At 40.7% G+C, this 22488-nt stretch overlaps 1 protein-coding gene and 1 long non-coding RNA gene across 2 annotated transcripts in view; one reads left to right on the top strand and one right to left on the bottom strand.

Moving 5' to 3' along the window:
* Positions 1-1360: 1360 nt before the first annotated feature.
* On the bottom strand, positions 1361-3075 carry LOC111093355. The gene is made up of 2 exons (XR_005381356.1): positions 2589-3075; positions 1361-2446 (listed from the first exon to the last, which is right to left on the bottom strand). It is a non-coding gene; the product is annotated as an uncharacterized LOC111093355 (long non-coding RNA).
* Positions 3076-3590: 515 nt separating this feature from the next.
* The window catches only part of PYGO1 (pygopus family PHD finger 1), a 30992-nt gene continuing 12094 nt past the window's right edge, over positions 3591-22488 (top strand). The window contains exon 1 of the mRNA XM_038580484.1: positions 3591-3960. Within this exon, the coding sequence (XP_038436412.1) occupies positions 3912-3960 (49 nt within the window). The 5' untranslated portion in view covers positions 3591-3911. The remainder of the gene's footprint in view (positions 3961-22488) is intronic.

The following is a 22488-nucleotide window of genomic DNA, read 5'->3' as shown; positions in this document are numbered from 1 at the left end:
CCAGGACTCTAGGATCATGACCTAAGCTAAAGGCAGTCGCTTAACCAACTGAGCCACACAGGTGCCCCTCTTTCTATTCAATTTTAAACACATTTATGATTTTAAGTGTTTGAATATAGAACTTACGGGAATATTTTTTCTTGGAAAAAAGTTTACATGTAAATCTAAACCAACTTATATCAGTCTTTATACTTAAACACATCATTATGCTACCTTCCACAATACAGATAAGCAAAATTTGAGATGTTATATATTTAAAGAAAAAACTATAAATTCAATACTTCAAAATATATGAAACAAGGAGTTTAGTAGATTCCAGGCAAAGGATGGCTGCTGACAGAAATGAGTACTTCTTTCTGCAGCATGTGATAATGTTGATCATTTCTTTTTTTTTTTTTCTTTCAATTGCCCTAACAGTCTTGTTTTTTTATTTTTCATTTCTTTTCAATTTCCTTTACAGGTTCCTCTACCTCTACCCATCTTTTAAAATACCAGTGTTAGGGCGCCTGGGTGGCTCAGTCAGTTAAGCATCTCACATTGGCTCAGGTCATGATTCAGGGTCCTGGGATCAAGCCCCTTGTTAGGCTCAGCAGGGAGTCTGCTTGTCCCTTCTTCCTCTTCTTCTCCCTCTGCCTCTCCTCAACCCCCACTTGAGCTCTCTCTCTCAAATAAATAAATAAAGAGAATAAGATAAAATATCAATATTTCCCTGCATTCCGTCCTTGGATCTCATTTCTCATTGGTCCTGAGTAGTTTATCCATTTTTAGCTAATGCCCCCTTCATTTGTATCTGCAGCAGAGGCCTGTCCCCTGTGCTCAGAAGTCCTTTATGTGATCCAACCTCCAGTCTAGGAGTCAGCAGATTAGTTTCTGGCTGCCCGTTTTTATAAATAAAGGTTTAATGGAACACAGCCCTATCTATTAGTTGACATATTGCCTATGATTGATCTCCTACTACAATGGCAGAGTTGAGTAGCTGTGACAGAGAACACAAGGCCTGTGAAATGTATAATATTTATTATCTGGCCCTTCACAGAAAAAGTTTGCTGACCCTAAGCTGTGCTTTCTACTGAGTTTAAGGCATAACTGAGCATGTATTTTTAAACAGTGGAGTAAGCCCACCAACAAAAGATTTACCTGAATCTCTCTTTATGAAAGAGGGAGTAAAGATGAACTCCGGAATTCATAATCAAGTCTCATGGATAAAACTACAACAGCAAAGTGAAGGGATATTTTCTGTCATACTGGAAGCATAAGGAATATAAAGCACAATTCTCATTGCTGCAGGATCACACAGAGAACATTTAAAGACAGATTTCCAGACCTCATTCTCAACAATCATGACTCAGTAAATCTGGAGAGAGGTTTGGGAATCTGAAATTTTATTTTTTAAAAAGATTTTATGTATTTATTTGACAGAGAGAGAGAGAGGGAGAGAGAGGACTAGCAGGGGAAACAGCAGGCCCAGAGGGAGGGAGAACCCCTAGGGAATGTAAAATTTTAGAATGCCCTCCAAGTAATTCTGGTATGTAGCAAGTAAGTAGTCAGAATTTGGAAGTCAAATCAATCTAAAAATCCATCGCTGAGTAAGATGGTCTTTTTATTCTTGATAAATCGTTAGAAACCGGCCAATTCGCTTCTCTTGATTTACATATTATTTCTGAGTGTCTACCTTTAGGGAATTACAATAAAGAATTCAAAATCTCTCAGCAATGATTTTGCTCAACCACTCTCCTCGCACTTAGGTTTATATAAAGAAAACTCTACATTTCCATATTGGCTGATATTTCCAAAGTACATCTCTCAACACCCTGTAAGGTATAGGGTTTTGCTTTATCATAAAATTAGCTTAGGCTTTATCACACTCAACAAAACCGTCAATCCTGTCATCCCAGAGCCATTTTCAGTCTAATTCACACGTTCATTCAACAACAACAGAAAATGTTGAACACTTGCCCATCATTGTTAGGGACCAGAGGAGACAGTAGTGAACTGGATGAAATTCCTGCCTGCAGGGAGCTTGCATTCTAGCTGCTGAAGGGTGGGGAGGAGGATGGGCTTCCCCTCCTATGTGCCTCCTGTACAAAATTTTCCTCAGTCTCCATCTTCTGAGACATTTCCTCAAAACTTACTAGAGAAAGGGTGAAAATTGTCCCCTGGACATCCATATCCTTTTAAAGCTGCTTCTGAGGTGCTTGCCTGTTACGTAGCTGTTAGGACTATACATTGGCTTCATGTTTGTTTTTGTCCTTTTACTGTATGTGCTGTGGAGTGAGTTTTAGGAGTCTTGTCTCCGGAGGGATGAGCCGCCTCTTGTTTGTGGTTAGTCCTCCTACGATTCATGAGTGCTTTTCAGTGATTCTAACACCGCAATAAGCTCAGTCTCACCTGACTGAAGTTCAGAGCCTGCACCTACAGATTCTCTTTAGCAGGATTACTGGGAAACCTATAAGCACAAACAGGGACAAGAGTCTTGTAAACGCACGTCAAAGAATGTCAGGACCAGAAGAGACCAGAAGAGGACCTCAGAGATGCAGCCCCGCGGCCTTTTATTAAAGACCGTGCAGTGTGAGACTCAGAGAGGTTACCTAGGTTGCCTCAGGTCACAAAGCCCACCTGAGGGATGGGAATCAGCGACCAAATCCAATGTTCAGTCGATCACACTGGGGCTCCTTCTCCGAAAGTGTAACGTGTACCTCAGGGCCGGTCTTCTCGCCGCCCCACCCCCCTCCCCTCTTGTATGAAATTCCTCATCTCTCTCTCTCTCTCTCTCTCTCTCTCTCTCTCTCTCTCTCGAAGAGTCAAGCGATTAAAACTTGAAGTTGGGGCACTCCACAAACAGGTGTCCCGACCACGGACACGGAGCCGGGAATGCGGATCTCCACACGCCGGCCGAGGACTCGCCGGCTCCCGCTTACAAAGTTTCCTCGGGTCCTGCGTTCCTCTCTCAGATCCCCGGCCGCGAGGCCAAGATGCCTGCTGTGGCCTCCGACGAAGTTCGGAGACGCCGTTTCCTCGCAGGAGCGCGGCCGGGCCGGGCCGTGCGGGCCGCAGAGCCGGGCGTCCGCAGGCCTGGCGGGCGGCGGGGGAGGCCGGGCGCGGGGCTGGGCTGGGCTGGGCTGGGCTGGGCTGGGCGGGGCGGCCCCTCGGCGCGCGACTGCCCGCCCCGGCCGCGAGGGCCGCGGGCCCGCGAGTCCCGGCGCGGAGCGAGAGGCGCGCGCGGGCCGTGGGGGCTGGGCCGAGGCGGAGCGCGAGACGGCGGCGGCGGCGGCGGCGGCGGCGGCAGGCGCCGCGGGACCAGGCAGCGGCCCCCGCCCCCCGAAGTCCGTCCCCGCGCGGGGCTGGGGAGCTCAGGGCGGGGAAGCCGCGGGGCCGCGCCACGTCCCTCGCCCGCCCCAGAGCGGGGTTTGCAGGCGGCTCCAGGCTGGGGGCTTTTGTGTCTGCGACTCGGGAGCGGCGAGAGCGCGGACCTCCTCCTCAGAGGGCGCTGTGAGTGCGCCGCCAGGGCCCGGCCGCCCGCCTCCTGCCTCCCCTGTCAGCGGCTCCCGAGGCGGCGGCGGCGGCGGCGGCGGCGAAGAAGAAGAAGGAGCGGGAGTGGGAGGCGGCGGCGGCGGCGGCGCGCTAGTCCTCCGCACATGCCGGCCCCGGGCGGGGGGCCGCCCCCAGGCCGCGCTCCCGGCCGCCGCCGCTGAGCCCCGCCGGCCCCCGCACGCCGCCCGGCCGCCCCGAGGCCTCGTCTTCCTCCCAAACTTTGCAAAGTCGGCCCGCGTCCCCGCCGCCCTCGGCCGCGCCTCGGCTCGGAGGCTCGCCTCGCAGCTGCAGCGGCCCCGCGAGGAGGAGGAGCCGCCGCCGCAGCATCAAAGAGACCGAATTCCCGCGGCCTGGGGGGGAGTCATGCTTTGCGGTCTGTAATGTCAGCAGAACAGGAGAAGGATCCCATTTCGCTGAAGAGAGTTCGAGGTAACCGGGCAGGGCGCGGGATTGGGGGGGTCGGGGCGAGCGGGGCGCGCGGGGGCCGCGTGCCCGGCCGCTGGGAGGCCACGGGGCTCCGTCCGGGCCTAACTCCGCGCAGCCCGCGTCCCGCCCGCGCCCCGGGGCCGAGGCTGCGGTTCGAGGCGCGCGGCCCCGGAGCCCGCTCGCCCCTAGACACCCGCGCGGAGCCCTCGCCTCCTCCACTTTGTGGTAGGCGGCAGTTGAAGCCGCACTCAGCATCCCTGCGTACCCCGCTCCTCTCCCACCTTGGCTCATTCGCAAGACAGCACAATAGGCACCTCGAAGGGTGAGAAAGAAACACCCCCCGGCAGAGACCACGAACGATGCCCACCCCCCGAAAAGTAAGTTGGACCGCTCAAGAGTTGCCGCTGTTGAGGACGGTGTGCCACCGGGCCTTCGCGTTTCCCCCAGCGCCCCCGGCCCCCCCTGCCCACCCTCCGAGGCAACAAATCGACAGCTTATTTTCCTTGGGTTTAAGAGGAGACACTGTATAAATTCAAAAGGCATTTTCTTTATTGGCTTATGGATGAGAATCAAATCACCTAAAAGCAATTTTATACGTGATTGGTTTGCTTCTTCCTTGCACGCTAGTTAGGAAATTTCCTGCTGCCTTACTATCTAAGAAAAATCGGAGGGAACGCTGTACCAGACAAAAGATAATGCATGTAAGTTCACAGACGCCAAATACCGGCTGGAAATTTGGGGGATATCCGCCAGCTTTTATTTTCAGCTCTAAACAGGGTTAAGGCTGAAAGTCCCAAAGTTGAAATAACACTGTTTGTTCATTAAGCAAATATTTAGTGAACATGTACTGTGTGCTATGCACTGTTCTTGGCACGGGGCGGGGGGGGTACAACAGCGAACAAAGCATGAAGAGTCTTCACCCAGCAGGAGTTCACGCTCTAAACAGATAATAAACAAAAGGCTTAGAATGTCAAATAGTAACAGCTCTGGAGAAAAAACAAAGCAGGTGAAGTGGTTAGGTGGAGAGGTAGGGATTATAGGTACGAAGACTCATCTGGAAAATGATGTTTCAGGCAGGACCCAAAAGAAGTGATAGACCAGAGCCATATGGATATGTGTGGGAAGAGCAGTCTCGGCAAAAGGAACAGCAAGTGCAAAGGCCCTGGATCTGGAATTTGCCTAGTGTATTCAAGCAACAGAAAAGAAGTTATGGTAACCAGCAGAGATTGAGCAAAGGGAGTGCAGTACGTATGAGCAGCGTAGAAAGATAGGGTGAGAGGAGTTATATAAATATATATATATATGTATGTGTGTGTGTATATATATATATTTTTTAACGATTTTATTTATTTGAGAGAGAGCATGAGCATGAGGGGGGAGGGGCAGAGAGAGAGGGAGAAGCAGAATCCCCCCCCCAACACGGAGCTGGACACTGGGTTCAATCCCAGGACCCCGAGATCATGACCTGAGGCAAAGGCAAACACTTAACCAACTGAGCCACCCAGGCACCCCAAGAGTTATAGTTTTAATAGGATTTCTCTGGCTGTTCTGTGGAGAATAGACCCTAGGGAACAAGGGCCGAAGCAGGGAAGCTTGTTAGGAGGCTATTGCAATAATTCTTTCATCCAAACAGGATAAAGTGCTTTATAAATCAGTAAGTAGTAAGGTAGATTTCCAATTGACTTAAGTGTTATAGAGATCAAGAACCACAGTCATTCATCCATGTTTTTGTTCCACATGACTAGAGATTAAACCTATAGAACTGGATTGTAACACAATGACAATGTGGTATCCACAAAACAGCAGAATATTGTTTTTAAGGCTTAATATCAACACAGTCTTTCATTGAGTAAAGGTTTTCTATTTCAGCTTTCTTTTCTGTCTGTGGTTTTGAGTTGCCAGACCCTTTACGGAATAGACCTTTCTGAGATACAATTATTCCTCTGATATTTTTGCCATATTATTTTGCCTATTATTATAAATTACTTTGGGGCTGAAGGAAAAGAAACAGAGGTTTCAAGTTTCTACCTTTGAACTCAATTATCAGTCTTAAATGTAGTTTTTTAAAAAGTGGATGGGTATTTTATTGTAGGTCTAGAGCACAGCTTTGTCTTTAATTTGTTTCAGTTACTGCTTTTAAGTTTGGTGCCTTAGCTGTTTGCAGTTGCCTCAGGTGTCATCTTAAGAATATTCTGTGAGTTAAGTAGCAGAATAAAAGGCAAAGCACTTTTTAAATTAAGTCAATATGAGGAGGGGTTTTTATAATAAGTCACTTTATAGTGACTTTAATGTTAATTTTTAAGACATTCTGGGTTATTTTATAGAAGGTACCAGAATATCTACATGAGCTCTTCTGAAGCACAATTCTGCTGAACTTCACTGCTTTGGAACTTTTTGTTGCAATTTATATTCTAAGACTGCATGCAGGATGTGGTCTTTGCAGAATATAAACTGTGAGCAGTGCTTCTTAAACTTTTCCCATCCACTGATGTATACAGATAGACTTTTAAGTAAGTTATGTCTTTATTTTGTGTGTATTATAAAAAAATATGTTACCAAACCTCTTGTTTAGGATAAGGCTAAGATACACAGTTTCAATTCAATTTAAAGAAATTAGTTAAGCAAATAATATTATACATGGAGCTTAGATATGGCAAAATTATGACAACATGGATGACTAAGGACTTTACAGTAATATGCTCTGTAGACCGGAAGTATATCTCATGGGATATTTGTTAAAAAGAAGGTGTCTGGAACCACAGAATCAGGATTTCTGGGAGATTTCTCTGCATCTTCAACTAGATCCCTTGGTGATCTTTATGCCTACTAGGTTTTGAGAACTGATGATGATAGACCTGAATCAAGAAGGTGAGTGGGCCAGAGGAAGCTGATCTGTAGTCTTCTAAACTTGTCCTGATATTTTAAAATTAGATTCAGAATTTCTATTTAGTGGCAAAGTATCTCTTATTTTTTACCAGTTCTTACCATCCCCAGACCCTCAGCTCTTGATTATAGGAAAGATCCATGAAGATAGGTACAGTATCTTAGTTATCTTTCTATTTCTCCCCTCATTTTTGCCTGTAGTAAATGCCAAATGAGTGAATACATGAAGTAACTCATTCATATATTTATGCTGCTTTTTGATTGTTCTCTTAGAATGTTACCTTGTCATCCTTATTTTAACCAACATTCCCACTATTATCCAATATTCTTAGAACTCTTAGGTGTTGATCTGATCACAATATCCATTCATTTATTCAGCAAATATTTATCGAGCAGTCGTGGTGCCAGACAGTGGAAATATTGATTAAGAAGGCATAATGCTGTCTTCAAGAAATCTTTAGTCTAGCATAGAGACAAATAAGTAATTACAAACAGCATGATAAGTGCTGTGGTCATCTACAGGAAATAATAGGACATATACCCATCTTTAAGGAAATCAAGGAATGCCTCCTGGAGAAGAGTTCTAAGAAGCAGTGAGTATTCCTTTGTGGGAGTGATGTAGAAAGAACATGAAAAAGACCTAGTAAGTCAGCAGTGGTTTTAAGAAGGCACTTTTGGTGGGCAGCCTGGGTGGCTCAGCGGTTTAGTGCTGCCTTCAGCCCAGGGCATGATCCTGGGGTCCTGGGATCGAGTCCCATGTCAGGCTCCCTGCCTGTGTCTCTGCCTCTCTGTGTCTCTCATAAATAAAGTCTTTATTTTAAGGCACTTTTGGGAGAAAACCACATCTTAAAGTAGTGAAAATTAAGTGATAAAGATGTGATGTAAAGAAGCTTGGTGGTAGACAGAAAGACATAGCCAGTAGCTTGGAAAGATAAAGTGTCTTTTTATTTCCCTTGAAAAATGACAAACATTATTTGTAGACTTACAGAAGAACCTGAGAGGGGAGAAACTGAAAAGCAGCAGAAGAGTGGATAATTCATTAATAAAGCATTCAATACATGTTTTAAAATATGTACCACGTGCTAGGGGCACTCAATGTGGGAAACTAGGGATGAGAGAGACAAGGCTGCTTTCTCAGAAGTCAGATCTCTGCAGGTGAGAGATGGGAATAGCATCAAGGTTTCAGTGAAATGAAGAGGTAGTCTTGGAGGAAGGAAAAAGAGAATGAAGAAAGAGAAATTTAGAGAAGAAGAAGGAAGTTGAGGCATTCATTCCAGGTGGAAAGTTTTTAACCAGAGTTAGCAATTACATTGGAGAGGTTAGGAATGTATTTTATATATATTTTTATTTATTTCATATACATATATTTTTAAAGATTTTATTTATTCAGAAAGGTAGAGGGAGAAGCAGGCTCCCCATGGGGAGCCTGATGCAGGACTCTGTCCCAGGACCCCAGGATCATGACCTGAACCAAAGGCAGATGCTCAACCACTGAGCCACCCAGGTGCCCAGGGTTGTGTTTTAGAATGGGAGAATAGCTTAGAGATATCATAAAAGTACTAAAAGTAGACATTGCTAAAAATGTAGGCACATGTCTAATGAGTATATGGAGGATTTGGATGAAGATTGGAGAAGCAACATAATTTATGTAGTCATAAAGTGGAGGGGAAGAGCCAATGAAAGGAAAGATTTTAGGGAATTTTGTTGTTATATTTCTTAATTGGTGCATAGGAGGGGTAGGCAGAAAAGTAGTTTGATTTTCAGCACATTAAACGAATATCCCCTTGGGTTGCTTCAATGTGCATAATAGATCTACATGGTTTGAAACTGAGGAAAGTGGGCTGAGCCAGAAATAGAGATCTGGAAGTTATCAGTAAACAAGTGAATACTAATTGATGCCTTGGGAGTATATAGCTCACCCAAGAGAGTGGAAAGTAAGAAGAGAAAAGCATTGAGAAAAGCAACTTTGGGAACGCTGATATTCAGGAGACAAAAAGGAAAAGAGGACGCTGAAAAGCAGAATATGAAGGAGTAGCCTGAGAGGCAGAAGAAAAAAAAACAAAAGAATAGTGTCACAGGAATATTAAAGGAAGAGCAGATTTATGAAGGAAAGATAAATGAATTTTGTTTTTAACATATTGATTGAAAGGTACCCATCTATGGGTTGTCCAGTATGCTATTTCTCCTACCCGGTCTTGGTGTATATCATTTATCCAGTGACCCTACCCATTTCCCACTCCCACCCAGCACTGTTCCAAAGTCTTAGAATATCTGTCTCCTTACTACTTTTTGTACCTACCATCTCCTTGACCTTTCTATAACCACTTCTTGAGTTCAGACTTTATTTCTTTATTATCATGGGTCTCTTGCTGGTTTCCTGGCCTCCTGTTTTATCCCTCTTTATCCATTTTCCATATTACTATTGCTGGTGATAAATAATTACTACCTATTGACCACTTACCAAGCAGTCTGTTAATTGTTTTATTTATTTAAAAAATATCTTTTTTGTTAATTTGTTTAAATGGATGTCTTGTTTGATCCTCTCAGTAACCCTTTTGAGTTAGATGTTATTATCATTCTAGGTTTACAGTTGACGAACTGATGCTCAGAAAGGTCAAGTACTATGTGGTTAAATAACATTCAAGTTTACTCAGCTAGTGTCAAAGCTAGAGCTAAACTCTGGCTGAAAGTCTTAGTTACTATGTTCCATTGCCACTGTGCTCCAAAACACAATTCAGTCGTGTTACTCTTTTTTGGTAAACTTCTTCAGTAGTTATCTCTGGATAAAAATCCAACTTTTCTTATATTGGCTCTTTTTTATTTGGTCCAGGCCTGCCCCTTAGTTCTTCATTCTTCATACTCCATGAAACACTCTCCTATGCTCCAAGTGTGCTCCTTTCTAGACGTCATGGCTTCTCTTGCCTTTAAGCCTTTCTTTTCACATTTTGTTCCTTCTGTTAGGCTCGCTCTCTTTTTTCCCCACCTTTAGTAGGTTACTCATCCTCACAGCATCAGCTTTTTGAAACTGCCCAGGATGTCTTTCCTAATAGTCCTCCCTCAGTCAAAATTAGATGGGACTTCTGGGGATCCCTGGGTGGCTCAGTGGTTTAGCGCCTGCCTTCAGCACGGGGCGTGATCCTGGAGTCCCAGGATCGAGTCCCGGCGCATTGGGCTAACTGTGTGGAACCTGCTTCTCCCTCTACCTGTGTCTCTCCCTCTCTCCCTCTGTGTTTGTCATGAATAAATAAATAAATAAATACAAATTTAAAAAAATTAGATGGGACTTCCTTTTGTTCCCTCAACATCTTGTGCTCATCTCGATCATAATATTTATCACATTAAATTTAAGAGTTTCAAGAAAAGAAACATTGTTTTCTCTAGATTATGGGAGAGAATTCCTCTTTATGGGGAGGAATTATTATTTATATTTCTATATTTAAATAAGCTCAACAGATGTTTCTGAAATCTAATTTGATGAATGTTGACCAAGAGGTTTCAACAACTTAGGTAATTTAGTAATTTAGTCTTCCAAGTTTGCTTTCCCAGAGGTGGGGAGGGGTTACCTCTTAGGAGAAGATTATACAATTCTCTCTTCTGACCCTCTTATTGCAGGAAATTCAAGGGGGTATAAGTCATCTTTGCCTTTAAGACATCCCTAACTTTAGTCAAGAATGATTATAGGTCTCTTCTATTCCCAGTCTCTATAGACATGGTAATAGCAATGCTGAAAAATAATACAGCTTTTGTCTTTGGAGCCCAACTGCTGGGTTCTTATCCCATTTCTACTGTTTACTATCTATGTGGTCCTTGGCAAGTTACTTAACCTCTCTGTGCATCCGTTTTCTCATGCAATATGAAAATAATACTTGTATTTATGTCATAGAGTTGTTTAAAGAATTCATTGTGTTAGTATATGTAAAAGCACTTACAACACTGCCTGGTACATTTAAAGTTACCTGTTTACTTTTAAAACAGAAATAGAATATGCATTCTAAAATACTCATTCTAAAATACAAGTAATGTGATCAACATTGACGTTTAGGTATATTTAATCAATTACTAAGTAAAAGACAGCATATTTTTTCTTGTTTTGATTGGGAGTGAATATGAACTGAACAGAAATGAAGACTCTCTCCCTTTATAGAAAAGACAACCAAAAAAATTTATAAAAGCAGAAACCCCTCAGATTTCATAGTTTTGCTAAGCAAATAAGCTGTTTATTACACGATTTTTATGAATATTTGCAGTTTTGTTCTCCTTTATTTCTGAAATTTTTTGTTTAAAAAATTTGATTGACTTTGTTAATAAAATAAGCTTATTATTAGAGGCATCCTTGTATAGAGTCAGCCTCACACATGAATGCCATCCACCCACCCTCCTATAAATAAGCTTTACATTTGTTCGCAACTTCATTTTTTTAAATTAAAATTTTAATTAATTAATTTATTTATTTGACACAGAGTGAGAGCACACAAGCAGGGGGAGCCACTAAGGAAGGGGGATTAGCAGGTTCCCTGCTGAACAGGGAGCCAACTCAGGGCTCTGTCCCAGGACCCTGGGATTATGACCTGACCAAAAGCAGATGCTCAACTGACTGAGCCACCCAGGAGCCCCTGTTAGCAACTTTAAACCTCATGCACTTCAGTAATAAAAAGATCATTAGTCTGGGGAGAACAGCTGGTCCAAGCATCACAAATATTTGAAATCTTAAATCACAGATGTTGAGGGTTTTCAGAATTTAATATTTATTATATACCCAGATTGCTCTAGGTTCTGGGCATCACATGGCGGACACTTTCTGCGTTACATTCTAAAAGGGTATAATGGCATTTTCATTTCAATCATATAAGGCCATTTCTTAGAATACTGTATTCACATACTAATTCATAATTTTGCCATTTAATGGTAGAGACCAGTATTAGAGAAGTACATTTCAGATGAAGGCAAAACTGTTAGCTAAGATGTTCACATCCATAGTAAATGATAGAATAAACTGACATTATATCCCAGACTTCTGTGCTACTATAAAATACTGATATTTGATTGTCGACTGAATGTGTTGACAATGCTTAACATTAGATCTTTTGATAGGGTGTTAAATATTATAGAAACTCAAATGAAGTGGGACACCTGGTTGGCTTAGCAGTTGAGCATCTTGCCTTCAGCTCAGGGCATGATCCTGGGGTTCTTGGGGTAGCATCCCACATCGGGCTCCCAGTGGGGAGCCTGCTTCTCCCTCTGCCTATGTCTCTGTGTCTCTCATGAATAAAAAAATCTGAAGAAAGAGAAAGAAAGAGAGAAAGAGAAAGAAAGAAAGAAAGAAAGAAAGAAAGAAAGAAAGAAAGAAAGAAAGAAAGAAAGAAAGAAAAGGAAGGAAGGAAAAGAAAAGGAAGAAAAAGAACAAACGAAATAGAAATGAAGTCAGCTTATGGTATAGTTTTGTCTAAAGGAAAGCAAAATGAAAACTAGTATTTGAGGGTCCACTGTGTGCCAGGCAGTGTGTTAAGCACTGCCTTAGCTCAGGCTGCTATAACAAAATACCATAGACTGGGTGGTTTATAAACAATAAGCAATTTAGCACAATTTTGGAGGCTAGGAAGTCCAAGATCAAGGTGCCAGCAGATTTTGTATCTGGTGAGGGCCTACTTCCTGGGCAGTCTTCTTGTTGCGTTGTAACATGTGAAAGGGCCAGAGGAGCTCTCAGAAGTCTGTTTTATAAGGACACTAATTCCATTCATGAGGGCAGGGTCTAATTACCTCCGAAGGCCCCTCCTCCAAGTACTATCAAACTGGGGATTAGGATTTCAACATGTAAATTTTGGGAGGGACACAGACTCAGTTTGTGTCATTTAAGCAGCATACTAATTAAAATGTATACTTATTTGAACTACTCTTGAAGCAAAGCTGTTTTTGAAGGAAAAAATAGAAAATACTAAACCTTTTTTTTAATTGAAATAAAATTAACACACTGTTAACATTGGTTTCAGGTTTGCAACACAGTAATTTGACAACTATTCGTTATACTATGCTCACCACAAGTAGTTGCACTACCATCTGTCAGCATACAATGCTATTATAATATTCTTGACTCTGTTCCCTATGCTGTACCTTTTATCCCCCTGACTTACGCATTCCATAACTGGAAACCTCTATCTCCCACTCTCCTTCACCAGCCCCTCCCCTCTGCCAACCACTAGTTTGTTTTCTGTATTTATGAATCTGTTTCTGCTTTTTAAATGTTTTTTTTTTTTTTTTTTTAGATTCCACATAAAAGTGAAATCACTTGGTATTTGCCTTTTTCTATCTGGCTTATTTCACTTAGCATAATGCCCTCTAAGTCTACACATGCTATCCTAAATGGCAAGATCTCATTCTTTTTTATGGCCGAGTGATAGTTCTAGTGTGTGTGTGTGCGCGCGCATGTGTGTCCATCCGTCCGTCCCATCTTGTTTATGCATTCATCCAGCAATGGACACTTAGGTTTCTTCTATATCTTGGTTATTGTAAATAATGCTACAATAAACAGAGTTGCATATGTTTTTTTCAAATTAGTGCTTTTGTATTGAGTAAATATCCAGTTAGTGGAATTACTGGATCATATGGTATTTCTATTTTTAAATTTTTAGGAAGCTTCCATAGTGTTTTCCAGATTAGCTGCAACAATTTGCATTACCACCAACAGGGTCCAAGGGTTCCTTTTTTCTCCAAATTCTTGCCAACACTTGTTATTTCTTGTCTCTTTGATGCTAACCATTCTGACAGGTGTAAAGTGATATCTCACTGTGGTTTTGATTTGCATTTCCCTGATGATTAGTGATGTAGAGCATCTTTTCATGTGTCTGTTGGCCATCTGTATGTCTCTTTTGGAAAAATGTTCATGTCTTCTGCCCATTTTTAAATTAGATTATTTGTTTTTTTTTGGTGTTGAGTTGTAGAAGTTCTTTATGTGATATTAATTCCTCATGAGATATGTCATCTGCAAATATCTTCTCCCATTAAGTATGTTATCTTTTCCTTTTGTTGATGGTTTCCTCTGCTGTGTGAGAGCTTTGTTATTTTGGTGCAGTCCCAATAGTTTATTTTTGCTTTTGTTTCCCTTGTCTTAGCAGGCATATTTAGAGAAATGTTGCTAAAGCTGATGTTAGAAAAATTGGTTCCTGTTTTCTTCTAGGAGTTTTTATGGTTTCGGGTCTCATGTTTAGGTCTTTAATCCATTTTAAGTTTGCTTTGTGTGTGGTGTGAGAAAGTGGTCCTGTTTCATTATTTTTAATGTAGTTGTCCAGTTTTCCCAGCACCATTTATTGAAGAGACTATGTCTTTTAAAGATAGATTTATTTATTTATTTATTTATTTATTTATTTATTTATTCATTCATTCATTCATTCATTCATTTATTTATTTAAGAGAGAGAGAGAGAGTACTTGTGTGAGCAGTTCGGGAAGGGCAAGGAGAAGGAGATAGAATCTCAAACAAACTTCCCACTGAGCGTGGAGCTTGACATGGGGCTTAATCCCATGACCCTGAGATCATGACATGAGCTAAATTCAAGAGGCTGATGCTCAACCAACTAAACCACCCAGGCAGCTCTTGAAGAGACTATTTTTTTCACCATTATGCCTCCTTTGCATAGAGTAATTGGCTATATTAACATGGGTTTATTTCTAGGCTCTCTATTCTGTTCTCTTAATCTATGTTACTGTTTTGGTGCCAGTACTAAATTGTTTGATAACTGTAACTATTGTAGTATAGCTTGAAATCTGGGATTATGATACCTCCAGCTTTGTTTTTCTTATTCAAGATTGCTTGGACTGTTTGGGCTCTTTGTGGTTCCATACAAATTTGGTGATTATTTGTTATTTTTCTCTGAAATATGCAATTGATTGAGCTACCCAGGCACCCCCATTATTTTCTTACTTTTAATTATATCCTTTTATTTTCCACTTAGAGAAGTTCCTTTAACATTTCTCATAAGGCAGGTTTAGTGATAATGAACTTTTACTTTTGTTTGGGAAACTTTCTCTCTCCTTCAATTCTGAATGATAATCTTGCTGCCTAAAGTATTCTTGGTTATAGGTTTTTTTCCTTTCATCACTTTGAATATATCATACCACTCTGTTCTGGCCTGCAAAGTGTCTTTTTTTCTTTTTCTTTTTTTTTTAAAGATTTTATTTATTCATGAGAGATACAGAGAGACATAGGCAGAGGGAGAAAATGGCTGCCTGAGAAGAGCCTGATGTGGGACTAGATCTTAGGACCCTGGGATCATGACCTGAGCCAAAGGCAGATGCTCAACCACTGAGCCACCCGGTGTCCCTCGCCTGCAAAGTTTCTGCTGAAAAATCTGCTGATAGCCTTATGAGATTTCCCCTATATGTAACTATTTTATTTTCTCTTGATGCTTTAAAATTTTTCTCTTTATCTTTAATCTTCAATATATTTTTAGATGATTTTATTTATTCATTCATGAGGGACACACAGAGAGAGAGAGAGAGGCAGAGACACAGGCAGAGAGAGAAGCAGGCTACATGCAGGGAGCCTGATGTGGGACTTGATCCTGGGTCTCCAGGATCATGCCCTAGGCTGAAGGTGGCACCAAACTGCCAAGCCACCAGGGCTGCCCAATCTTCAATATTTTAATAAATATATGTCATTGTGTGGACTTTCTTGGGTTCATCTTGTTTAGGACTCTCTAGGATTACCAAACTTGAATGTCTGTTTCCTTCCCCTGGTTGGGGAAGTTTTCAACTATTATTTCTTCAAATATGTTTTCTGCCCCCTTTTTTCCTACTTTTCCTTTAAGAACCCATATAATGCAAATGTCTGTTTACTTGTTGTTGTCTAAGAAATCCTTTAACCTATCTTCATTTTTTAAAAAATTCTCTTTTCTTTTTGCTATTTGTGTTGGGTTCTTTCCATGACTCTGTCTTCTAGAATACTGATCCATTCTTTTGCATCCTTTAATCTACCATTGATTCCCTCCAGTTTTTGTAATCTTCAACTCTGATTGGTTCTTTTTTGTATTTTCTATCTCTTTGTTGAAGTCCTCACTAAGTTCTTCCCCTCTTTTCTCTGGTCCAGTGAGCATCGTTATAACCATTACTTTAAACTCATTATCAGGCATATTGCTTATCTCTAGTTCATTTAGTTCTTTTTCTGAGGCTTTGTCTTATTCTTTCATTTAGACCATATTCCTGTCTCATTTTGGCGGACTTTCTATTTTCTGTGAATTAAGCAGAACAGCCGCTTCTAAAGTCGAAGGAATGGTCTGATGTTATGCATGATCATCCTCTGTGTAGACCATGTGTGCCTGGTGACTTTGGCTGCCTGGTTGGAGTATGGCTGGCTGGACTGGTAGTCTTGGGGAATTCTGTGCTGGGGCTGCTCTGGTGGGATGGTCTGAGCTGAAGTGGGTGTGGGCCAGTGTGGTCCTAGGACTCTCCAGGCACAAAGCACCCTGGCCAGACAGCTGAAGCTGAAGCAGGCTGGGTTGGAGTCCCAGGCTCTGTGAGAGTACCCTGACAAAACCACTGAAGGTGAAGTGGATGCATGCCAAAGGGTGAGAGTGGTCTTGAGGCTCAAGGGGCACTGTAGCTGGGTGTATGGAACCAAAGCATACACAGATTATGGGTCCTGGGATGTTCCACATAGAGGGCATTGGAAGCCAAAGCAGGCACAGGCCAGGAGGTCCTAAGGCATCTGCACCAGGTGTGCCCTGGCAATTTGTCTAGCACTAAAGTGGTGTGGGCCTAGAATGTTCTGAGGTGCTTTGCACTTTTGTTACCTTGGCCAGAGGGCTGGAACTGTAGTGATTTCTGAACAGGGGTGTCCCTGTGCGTGCTATACTGGGGCTACCTTGGTGGAACAGCTGGGGATGGCTAAAAGCCTTGGGCTCACTGAGGTGGTAGGTCAGCCAGGATACCTGGACCCTGCTCCTATCCACTCTATCAAGGTGGAGGGGAAACATAAACCATGGTGCTCGCCAGTCCTCCAACCCACAGGGTTGCTCCCCAATCATTTGGCAAGAGTTCTAGGCTGGTTCCTTTTAGTTCCCCTTTTAGTACCTTTTTCTGTGCCTCAGAGGTGATGAATGTGCTCATAGTCGGCCTTCAGTGCTATCCCTCCCCACTAAAGATTGCAGCTGTTGAGGGTGAGGATTCCCTTCATTACTGTGTTTCTTGTTGTTCTCTATGTGGTCTCTATATCTTTTGTTGTGCAGAAGCTGTTCAGTTAGCCCTCAATTGTTCTTCAAGAGGAATTGCTTAATAAATAGGTGTAGATTGGTGTGTCCATGTTGGAAGTGAGTTCAAGATCTTCCTACATCACCAACTTGGATTGGAACCCCATTATAAAATGTTAAAATAAAACACTCACTATTTATGAGAATAGTCAGTATCACAAACGAAACCATTATTGCAAATAAGGTGAAGATAAAAATGAAAACTTAAATGACATAAAAGGTATACCACATCTAGTGTACAGGACAATACCCTTACTTCCTTTTTAAGGACTTTAAAGTGAAATAGATTCTTTGGGCAGCCCTGGTGGCTCAGCGGTTTAGCGCCGCCTTCAGTCCAGGGCGTGATCCTGGGGTCCTGGGATTGAGTCCCACGTTGGGCTCCCTGCATGGAGCCTGCTTCTCCCTCTGCCTGTGTCTCTGCCTCTCTCTCTCTCTCTGTCTCTAATAAATAAATAAATAATCTTTAAAAAAATATTCTTTAATAGAAGAAATAAAAAGGTAGAATTTATATAATATATAATTAGAGCAAAAAAAAATACATAAAATCCCTAGAGCAAATACTCCACAGTTTACAAAAATAAAAAGTACTTAGAAGTAGAAAAAATAATTTTATACTTACAAATAGATTTCAAACAAGAAAATCTTTAACAATTTGTAGATTCTGGGATGGCTGGGTGGTTCAGTGGTTAAGTCTGCCTTTGGCTCAGGTTATGATCCTAGAGTCCTGGGATCGAGTCCTGCATAGGGCTCCCCATGGAGAGCCTGCTTCTTTCTCTCCCTATGCCTCTCTCTCTCTTGTGTTTCTCATGAATAAACAAATAAAATCTTTAAAAAAATAATTTGTAGATTCTTTAGATAAGAAAAATTGCCGGGGGATCCCTGGGTGGCTCAGTGGTTTGGCGCCTGCCTTTAGCCCAGGGCGCGATCCTGGAGTCCCTGGATCGAGTCCTGCATCGGGCTCCCAGCATGGAGCCTGCTTCTCCCTCCTCCTGTGTCTCTGCCTCTCTCTTACTCTCTCTCTCCCTCTCTATCATAACTAAATAAATCTAGAAAAAAAAAAGAAAAATAGCCTTAATATATTAGACTTTTCTGTAAGACTATGAAGAGACACATAACTTCAACTTTCAGCTTTAGATGAAGGTTAAAGGGTAAAGACGAGATAAGAGATTTATTTTGTTTAGTTGAGATTGAGTGGCATAACATAGGGTGATAATATCTAGAGAGATAAAAATTTCTTTGCTTTCTTAAGATAAAAGAGTCTTCTTGTTCCATTGTCATTACCTTTTCCCACGTCCATTGTCCATTTGGCTTGTACATTCAGAGGTCGCTGGGCAGGTAGGAGTGAAGAGATGAGATAAAGAAGTTCAAGTATTAACTGATTAAAAGGATCACAGTGGCTAGTGTTAACAGTAAGCTTTGACAGTTCCCCTTTTCTTGGTTTTCTGCCCCACAGCTTTCAGCTCCTGATTGAGTATTCATGATTTACCTTGCACAGTTAACAGCAGCAGCTATATAGAGCAACTACAGAGAAGCTTTGGTACCTAAGCTCTGAGGGTAACCTAAATGACTAGATATAATCACTACTTTCCCTTTCCCCTGAATCCTGGACTTTCACTTTATTTTTAAACAGTAAGAATCATGGAAATTGTTGGTAGCTTGTATTCTAATTAGCTTTATCTGATCTAACATAATGATTACCCAATAGTGAAGAACTACCAGTATTACAGGCAGCAGGAAGGACCCAGGTAAGACCAAGAGTCAAAACCATTGAAAATGTTATATATTTAACTCTTTAGACAAATAATAAATGGAGCAACAGACACCAGTGGGAACTTGAAAATTTGCTTTATCAGGGGGAATGTTAGACTCTTAAATAAAAAATTAATACCTTAAAAGTCAGTTTCTAAAAAGGACTTAAGGTGGCTTTATTCAAAGATTACTTGAAAATAATAAAATTTATTTAAATAGTCGCAAATGGGGGCAGCCCAGGTGGCTCAGCAGTTTAGTGTCACCTTCAGCCCAAGGCCTGATCCGGATTGAGTCCCACGTTAAAAAAATTAAAAAAAAAAAAAGTCCCACATTGGGCTCTGCAGGGAGCCTGCTTCTCCCTCTGCCTGTGTCTCTGCCCACCCCCCCTCTGTGTCTCTCATGAATAAATAAACAAAATCTTAAAGAAAAAATATAGTTGCAAATGTCAGAGCCTTGCCTTATAGTGAATACAAACAATTGTTATTCAATTTTTGGAAAGTGAACAGAGATGTTACATAACATTAATTAAGGGTGCTTTTTGTCCATCTTTAAATTACAGCATTTTAATTATAAAATTATAATTTTTAAGTATTCATTTTTTAAAGATTTTATTTATTTATTCATGAGAGACATAGAAGGCAGAGACATGGGCAGAGGGAGAAGCAGGCTCCCTGCAGAGCCCAATGTGGGACTTTTTTTTTTTTTTTTTATGATAATCACAGAGAGAGAGAGAGAGAGAGGCAGAGACATAGGCAGAGGGAGAAGCAGGCTCCATGCACCGGGAGCGTGACGTGGGATTCGATCCCGGGTCTCCAGGATCGCGCCCTGGGCCAAAGGCAGGTGCTAAACCGCTGCGCCACCCAGGGATCCCTCAATGTGGGACTTGATCCCAGAACTTGAGGATCACGCCTTGAGTGGAAGGTAGATGCTCAACCACGAAGCTACCCAGGCATCCTATTTTTCAGTATTCTTAATGCTATAAGTAGGAATTTATATATTCTAGGTTGGAGATTAGTGACTAATTTATTAGTAATTGTTTATATTTTTAGGAATTATGTTTTTCTTTTTATATTTTTGTTATAAAATACCTATGACAGATGTTAGGAATATAGGACTTTGTTGTTTGGTACCTTTGTTTATTTATATAACACTCTATTATTTGACCTCTAAAATCATTGCTAATTCTTTTTTCCTACCACATTCATCAAAATTTCTAGGTATTCATATTTGAGAACAACACATTTCTGTGCTCAGCATATCAGTATGTACTGTTAAGGAAAAGTGAATACGATTTGTTAATATGGAATCATCAGTTTATTTTATATGGGCTACTGGACAGTTATAAATTAGTAATAGATTCAATCATTCTTGAACCATCAGAGTTTGGATCAATGACTGAGAGTTGGACTGGATCTCACTATTAGTTCTTTACTTACCATCTACTAAAATGGGATTCCTACCACATCAAAGAATTTAAAAATAGGAGCTCCTGTAGTTTGAACCAGAAGTTTTCATTTTTGTCTTTTGTGGTAAGATTTTAGGGAGGCAGGTTAGAATATGAATCTAGTTCTATCCAAACAAGCAAAAGAAAAATAGATAAATTGGAGTTCATCAAAATTAAAAATTTTTATGTGTCAGAGGACAGACACTATCAAAGTGAAAAGATATGCCACAGATTGGAAGAAAATATTTGCAAATCTTATAACTGATAACACTCTAGTATCCAGAATACATAAAGAATTCTTACAACATAACACAAAAAAGATAAACAACTTAACTAAAAAATAGGTAAATGTGACTGGAGTAGACATTTCTTCAAGTAAAAAATACATATGAATGGTTATAAGTATATGAAAAGATATTCAATATCATTAGTAATTTTGAAAATGCAAATTAAAACCACAATGAGAGATACCAGTTCATACTCTCTAGAATGGCTGTATTTAAAAAACAGAAGAGTCAGTCAGTTGAGCATCTGACTCTTGTTTTCAGCTCAGGTTATAATTTCAGAGTCATGAAATTCTACCCTGCGCTGCCTTTAGCCGGGAGTCTGCCTTAGATTCTTTCCCTCTCTCTCTCTGCCCCTACCCCTGTTCTCACTCTTTCTCTCAAATCTTTAAAAAATAAAATAAAAAAGAAACAAAATAAGTGTTGGAGAGGAAGTGAAGAAATTGGAACCCTTAGACTTAGCAAGTAGGAATGGAAAATGGCACAGCCAGTATGGAAAAACAGTTGGGCAATTCCTCAAAATGTTAAACTTAGAGGTACCATATCACCCAATGATTCTATTATTGGGTATATACTAAGAGAATTGAAAACATATGTTTATATAAAAACTTGTACATAAATATTCATAGCAGCATTATTCTTAGTAGCTAAAAAGTAGAAACACCCAAATGTTCACCAACTGATCAATGGATAAATATAATGTGGTATATCCACACAGTCAGCTATAAGAAGGAAATAATACATACCATAACATGGATAAACCTTGAAAATATTACTCTAGTATAAATGAAAGAAGTTATAAAAAGCCACATATTGTGATTCCATTTATATGACATATCCAGAATAGGTAAATATGTATGAGTAGATTTATGACTGCCAGGGCCTAGGGGACTAGGAAATGACTGCTAATGAGTATATGATGGGGTGATGATAATGTTACGGAATTAAATAGCGGTAATGGTTATACAATCTTGTGAATATGGTGAAAAACTTAAAAGGAAACAAAACTCTGGTTTTAGATTTCAGTGCTGCTTTTTACCAGTGGTATGACTCCTTTACATTCTATTTCTTTTTCTTTTTTAAAAGAGTAGAGCTGAGAAAAAAAAAAAAAAACTAAAAAAAGAAAAAAAAAGTAGAGCTGACTTACATAGCTTACATTAAATTAAATGACTACTCTTTATCTTATTCTTTTGAGTAAGAAAAAAATGCATGAAATAGAAGGTTTAAAAAAGAGAGAGAGAAGGAGAACTTTCTCTGACAAAAAAGAAGTCTCCAGGGATATAAATTGAATCAGGGAACACAGGGAAACCTCCCATGAGAATGGGTTACTACACCTCCTGACTAGGTAGATGAGCATTTAACAAAATGTCAGAATTAAAAACCTGGAGGTTCCAAGGAAACACAAGAAGTTAATCTTAATACTATAGGCAAGCATTCTAAAGAGATATCTCCAGTCACATGAAAATAATAACATTCATATAAAAGTGAGTATGTTGGCTTTATTTCAGGAATATCAGTTTTAAGTTGAACACACATAATTTAAAGGGAGGGAAATCACATGATTATTTCAGTACATAAAGCATATCTCCTAACTGAAGTAATCTTAGATGTGAATAAAAGAGAGTCAGAAAGCACCCATGTTAAATCAGAGCAAATAAAAGATCTAGACAGAATTGCAAGGTAAAAATAAAAGCACAACTGTGCAAACATGCTAGAGTAAACTAATGAATTAACAAAAGAAAGAAAAAAGAAATAGCATGCAGAAGATGAAGACTCATAACCTAAAGGACAGAAGGAAATATCTCATATGTGCTTCAAGTGGTAGACCTTAATGAAAAAAAACAAAAACAAAAGTAAAAATAAGAGTTCAAAGACAGGATGATAATACAACAAAATTAGATTAAATGTAAATTGCAGAACTCAGGAAACCAATT

Source organism: Canis lupus, chromosome 30 (genome assembly GCF_011100685.1).
Source record: "Canis lupus familiaris isolate Mischka breed German Shepherd chromosome 30, alternate assembly UU_Cfam_GSD_1.0, whole genome shotgun sequence".
Lineage (NCBI taxonomy): Eukaryota > Metazoa > Chordata > Mammalia > Carnivora > Canidae > Canis > Canis lupus.
The sequence above is the reverse complement of the archived record's forward strand: the minus strand, read 5'-3'. Positions and strand labels throughout refer to the sequence as shown.